Source organism: Centruroides sculpturatus, unplaced genomic scaffold (assembly GCF_000671375.1).
Source record: "Centruroides sculpturatus isolate CEXI.00-Female unplaced genomic scaffold, Cexi_2.0 scaffold948, whole genome shotgun sequence".
NCBI classification, from domain to species: Eukaryota; Metazoa; Arthropoda; class Arachnida; order Scorpiones; family Buthidae; genus Centruroides; species Centruroides sculpturatus.
Genome location: NW_019385420.1, coordinates 265496 through 272195, shown reverse-complemented (window position 1 = coordinate 272195; position 6700 = coordinate 265496). Strand labels below are relative to the sequence as shown.

Here is a 6700-nt window from a genome sequence, read left to right as displayed (position 1 = left end):
CACGTGAAGAAAGAACCCCTTCCGCGATCGATGGAAGAGAGTTCCTCTCCCCGCTCAAAGGGGGAAAAGGCCATCTCTTCATCGATTGCGGAAGGAGAACGCCCTTCACACTTCTTCATCTTCTTGGGCCGCAACCACCGCCAAAACCGCCAGCTCTTCATTCTGTAAAGAAACAAGAAAATATATAAATATAAATATTAATGGCATTCGGATATACCTAACGCAGGAAAAGTTCAAGATTATACTCACGACAGAGCTGGCGTTAGATCCTATCGGAAATTGCTAGAACGTTCGAACTTTATTTGTAGTAGCGACGACAAAAGATACGGACCGACCCGGAACGAAGAAACTCTCTTGCGTGTAATTTGTATTTGTAAGACAGAAAAGTAAAGCTACGCCGCACGCGGAAAAGGCATTCGTATTCGATCGCGAGCCCAAGTCGTGACAAGTGTTTCGTACTACAGCAATTTATCCTAACGTGCGTACGAGCGGTCCGTCACCTAAACGCAACGACAGCACTTAAAAGAGTTTCGTGCAAAGAAATTTCGTACGAGAGTCGACGAAAACACAACACGTGTCCGCTGCCGGGACACGAACGTTTAAGTGGCACAAAGCATTTGCAGAGGGTTACGTAAGTGCGGAAGATGGACTGCACTCAGAAATGACGACATTGTGAAAAGAGACAAACAGCTTAAGAATTCTTTGTGTCCAGCCTGTATAGATAACTGTTAAGTGTATTAGATGTGTTTTAGCTGCAGACAATTTAATTGCCGCAAAGCCGTTGAAAACCGTTGTAACTAATACATAGAATTCAATGGAGAAGTCGGAGGTCAAAGGGCGAAATTTTTGACGTCCAGTTTGTGTCGAAGGAACATCTCATGCTTCAGAATACGGTCTCCGTTTAACCTTCGGCCCATCCGGTTTCGAGTGTATATTTTAGTTAAAATTACGATACGCTTTGCGATGAAATTCGTAGAGTTAGTATTAAATACGTTTTAATTGAATTTCTTTAAATAAGATCCTCATTCTTTGACCGTGTTTATAAAATATAATCTAAATTAATTAATTACGAAAATAAACCAATGAGCAAATAGTTAATCCTAAAAGTCGTTTCGGATGGTAATTCAAACGAAAAACACAAGCGACCGCAGATTTAAACGCAAATATGCAAAGTCCGAGTCGGCCGATGTCGTCTCCGAAAGTTACACTAAACGAAACGAAGATAAAATCTTAACGCTAGCAAAATTCTAATTAAAATCTTACTTGGTGTAACGTCGGCGTCCAAAAGTCTTCTTAAAACCACGTTCCGGTAGCAAAAAACACTGAAAAAGGCAGAAAACACAGCAAAAACCAGAGCGAAGAGCGCACACGTCCGTTTGGCAAGCGAAAAACGCGCAAAGTGACGCAAAATCGTGTTGCAACAATAGGCGTTTCTATAGAGATTAGAAAGCGCGTAGCGAATTCGAATGCGATTGACGTAATGGATTCTTTTTGAATTTTAAGGCCAAATATCTGCATTTTTTACGTTTCTATCCCCCGAGTGACGACGGATTGGGATCGAGAGACTCCCTACCACCCTCCGCCTTCGGTTTCCATTCTCCACGAGGGGTTTTAAGCGAGATTTTCTATAATCGAATGTCATCTTTACCTCGCCACCCCCCAAAACTAGAAGAAATCCTTCGTCTCGTCCGTCGAGTATTTTCCGACGAATTTTCCGATTGACCGACACCAGCAATTTTTACTAAATTTCGTAATATTTCGTTAATTTGAGGAAATTTAACATGTCATTTGTGGTCCGGATAGTTTCGTTTCGGTGCCCACTGTACGGTTTTATAAATGAAAATTTAGTTGTAAGTTCGCCTCTTAATGTTCGTGGCGATGAAGTCATCTCGAATTTTTTTTCGAATGGTAGCCGGCATTTCATTTTTTCATGATTATTTTGAATTCTCTGTCGTGAAGACAAACAATTTTAAGGTTACATTTTATAAGTAGGACTTTTTTTTTAACTTTAAAATATACGTTTCTTCAGGAAGAGTCATAGATTTTTCCATCACGATACTATCGATAGTACGGGCGCCGCCATCTTTTTCTTTCATCGTTGTTCTCAATTGCCTACAAACAGCAAGACATGCACTTGATGACGGAGACGCGGAGCAATCGGTATTAAGTAACGCGTCCAATATCCTTTATGCTACTACTAGGGAGATTTTAACTGTCATACAAAATGGCTTTCCAGACCAGTATTCCAGCAATGACAGCAGGGTGCTCTTCAAGACTAAAGGCGGGATCACCAATTGTTCTCTATACTTCGTCATCTGTTCCCAAACAGAATTAGGATTCATCACAAAAGAAAATACTGTACAGTATTGTTTGATGTCAGTCTGTAGCAGTCAGTGGCGGCCTTAGGGAGTGGCGAGCAGGGCAATCGCCCGGGGCCTCGCTCTTGGAGGGGCCTCGCGCAACAACCAAGTAGAAAAAAGTTGATATTTAAAACTTTTTATTTTATCCTTGGCTATTAGTTATAACAATAAAATAAATTTAATTTATAGTACAGTATATATTAATATTAATAAGTGCCTACTATTTCAATTCACATACTTTGCACAAAGGACAAGGGCCTCGCAAAGATCTGCCGCTCAGAGCCTCGCAATGGATAAGGCTGCCCCTGGTAGCAGTCTATGCTTTTCTGTCAAGGCACCAGTGCAAACAGAGTCGGTGTTATTGAGATGCCGATGAGAGGAGGCATAACAGTCACTGTGCATGCGAATTTGTTTTTCAAATATTCCCACAAAAAATCACGACGACGACGACAAATCATGCGATCTTGCAGGCCAAAAAATATCGCCATTCTTGAAGATGACACTAACGGAAAACAACTGTCTTAGCAATTGTGGATATTCTGGCTGTATTAGCTGTCGCCGAATCTCATTAGAATTGTGTGTGATCATTAACAAGAGGAAATTTGGCTAATTCTTGAGTAAAAAACGTCAAGCTGCAAGGCGTTAAGCAAAGAATCGTGGACTACGTCAATCAACATTTTCTGGGGTACATACAGTTCTTGTTGCATCTGGAGGCTTATTTTTTAGTGCAGAATCAGTTTCCTCAAAGAAATAGATTCTGCACTAAAATATTCTTAAAAAGTTGTTAATCCATGTCATAATGACATGTCTATACGGCACTGGATTATTGCAATGGATGTTGAACCGGCGGCGAAATAACTGTGAAGTGGACACGATACAATCACCATTTTTATATGCCTGAATTGTGAAGACACTGCGCACTTGTCCATTGGTTTATGATTATTCTTGACAACACAACATCGGTGAGCAAGCCCACCCTGTACTTTTTTCGAGATCAGAAACTCCTCTGACATTTTCGAGTAAATAAAAAACCTTTTAGATCTGTCCTTTTAGATCTGGGCGATGAGAAGCAGGAATTTACAAACGTTTTTACGTCTCGTAGAGAAACACGTCGGCAAGATGCGACAGTTTTTATCAAGTTTTTCTCGAAGAATTTCCAATTCGTTTCATATTGTTAACTTTAGTTTTGAATAAGAAACTATACGCAATAAACTCATACTTCGTGCCAACTAATAATGGGATAAAACATAATAGAGAATGTTATCACCAAGAACACGAAAGATCGTTTTTAATTTCGGGGATCATATATACATGAACAGTTTAAGGGATTTCGCGAAAGTACATCATTGGTACGATTAAGAGGAAGAGGGGGCATGCCAATACACACTTAGAAAACACTAGTGTGAGGACCCAAACGGGGTCCGAAAGCAGGCCATTAACGACTTTTTAAATGAGTCAAGTTTCGTAGTGCGAAAGAGCGAACTTAAAGATCGGATTTAAACAATGAACCTTTTGTCTTGTTAAAAGATTGTAAACAATAGATAGAGTAAAGTCGAGGAAAACGAGGTTGGAGAGGAGTCGTGTTCCGACGCGACGTTGACCTCTCCCGCGCCCTTCCTGGGGTTTCGAATTGTCACCATGCGACGAGGAGAGACCAATGGAGAGGCGACCGCGGGGGAAAAATCGATAAAACCGCGTTTTCGGGAACTTTACGGGGTCTTGGGTTTTGGTGGGTAGTGCTCACCTGTCGGGATTTGGTGCTCCCGACCGAGACGCAACGAAGGCTCTTCCGACGACCTAGGAACTGGTTTTGCCAACCCGTCCACTCTAGGATCGCCGAGGTTCGACTTGTCAACTGAGGACATCACTACAAGTGTTGGTGCGTGCCCCGGAGCCATCGTTCTCTGCGTCCACAGTGCCGAAAGCTCCCCAGGGACCAATCGAACATTCGAACTATCCGATTAGTAGGAACTGCGACAGAAACCTATCGTGGGATAAGCTCTTGCCCGCATTAGATTGTTGTAAGAACGATTTATGTATATTATTAAACGGTTTTTTTTATGGAAAACCTGTCTCGGTGAGTCATTCCGCGCCCACACGACAGAATTAACCGCTCGGCTGTCGAAAACACCTCCCCCCTAATCGGCTGGCCTCACACTAGTATTTGCAAAAACTTTTAAAAAGTTTTTTCATTGTCAGGAAATCCATGAACTATTGTACGTAATGAAAGGGAAGGTTTCACAAAAAATATACAAGGTGTGAAAAACGGCTAAAAAATGTAAACGCAATTTATAGATTGCGTCAAGTTGATCTATCTTTCGTTCCCCGTGTTTCAACGTAAATCATCTTCGATTACATGGATAAGTGATACGAAGTTGATGTAAAGGGGAAACCTGACCAATTAATTCAATCTATTTCCGATAAATTAACAATTATATACAAAATAATTTTTAAATAAAATTTGTTTTATAACGTCTCATAATTTTAAAATTCTTATATAAACTGGTCATTTTAATTGGCAAACCGTTTAGAAGTGCCCTCTGACGACGAAAGCAAAAAACTCGACACATGCTTCAGTATACGAGATGCAGTTAAGGATCGACGTATTGAAATTTCTTAGGTGTATCCGAAGTCGAATTCGATTGTTTTGTGTTTCTTCTGAATGTGATGAAATAAAACACGACGAGTCGAAGAAACGTCACGTCTCTCATCTTTTGTGTTCCGGAAGAGATGCTTCTGGTATTTATTTAGCTGTTTCACCTAATTTAAATCCAAATCATATTATAGAAAATAGCAATGAGGTTGTGCAACTCATTAAAAGTAGAGGCATTTTCATAGATATACAAGTATTAGCCGAAAGACTCAAAATCATTAAAAAATTACAGGTAAAAATCAAAAACTTTAAGGAAAGCGAAAGCGAAATTGGAAACGAACTGAATAAACTCTCAGATGTGGAGAAATCTTCATTGCAGGGGTCTGAATTAATAAAGAAACAAACGGAATTAAGAATTAAATCGAAAATGTTAACAAAACGACTATGGGATTTAGAAGATGCTGCATTCCCAGATTTATTAAAAATTCCAAATACTTTACATCCGGATGTAACTTCAGAAAATAAGGTTATAAATCAATGTGGTCGTCCTAATGAATTTCAATTTACCGTTAAGGCTCATACCGAATTGGGTAAATTGAATAGATGCTTGAAATTTACGCCGTTTCATTCGTATTATCTCCTAAACAAAGCAGCAAAACTCGAATTTGCTTTAACTAATTATTTTACTGATCGTCTGACTGAGGCTGGATTTGTTAACGTTATTGGACCCGACTTTTGTAAACAAGTCACTTTAGAAGGATGTGGTGAGATGCCCGAAGATATTTGTCGGATGATAACTGTAGAAAAAGAAGGGCAGTCATACTATGTTACGGGAAATGCTTCGTTACCATCATTTATTGCACCGTTAGCCAGAACTCTCACGAACAAATCGTCCTTACCTCTCTGCTATTTTAATATTGGTCGATATTACAAATCCCCCAATAGCAGAACGGATGATACGCTTTTTACCGTTTGTCAGGATGTTATTGTTAAAACCCTTATATCTACTTTACCTTCGGAATTCACAAATCAGTTTAGTCGGCTCTGTGAAATAATAGAACGGTGTTATAGAGAAATCGGCATTCCGTTCCAAACTGTACAAGTATCTTCTTGTAGATTGGAACGAGCAGAAAATTTAAGAAGAGAATATGAACTGTGGTCTGCACATAAAAATGAATTTGTAACTGTTGGACATATATCAATTTGTACAGACTATATAAGTAAAAGACTAATGATAAAATACGGAAAGGGTAAAATATCAGAAAATTATGTGTATATCATTGAATCCACAATAGCATCACTTCCTACATTGATTGGTTGCATTATGGAAAATATGCAAACAATAGATGGGACATTTTCAATTCCAGATGTTCTTATACCTTATTTTTAATAATATAGTATAAAATTACAAACAATAAACTGTAAATATGCCAATATATCCTGTTTTTATAGAACTTATAATTAAGCAATTATAATAAAATTTAAATGTTACATAGTCTTATTTTGTTATATTCATATACTAATTTTCTTAACAGCAAACTTTCCTTTTCAGAAAACTGAAAATAAAGGAATAATTTCTTTAAAATATAAAAAAAATTATTCAAAGAAATATAATAGATTAAAGTAAAAATTTATTCTATTACTTTACCAGCAAAGTTTTTCACATATTATATAATAATAAAATTTTTTAAATTACTATAAAAATTGATTCATTTTAGTATATTGAATATTATTATAGTCCACCCAG

General features: G+C 38.2%; 1 protein-coding gene across 1 annotated transcript; it reads left to right on the top strand.

The window, feature by feature from the left end:
* Nucleotides 1-4891: 4891 nt before the first annotated feature.
* Nucleotides 4892-6467, top strand: LOC111638818 (serine--tRNA ligase-like). Its single transcript, XM_023384566.1, has one exon. The coding sequence runs from the start codon at nt 4946-4948 to the stop codon at nt 6341-6343; it is 1398 nt and encodes a 465-aa protein (XP_023240334.1). The 5' UTR covers nt 4892-4945; the 3' UTR covers nt 6344-6467.
* Nucleotides 6468-6700: the final 233 nt, after the last annotated feature.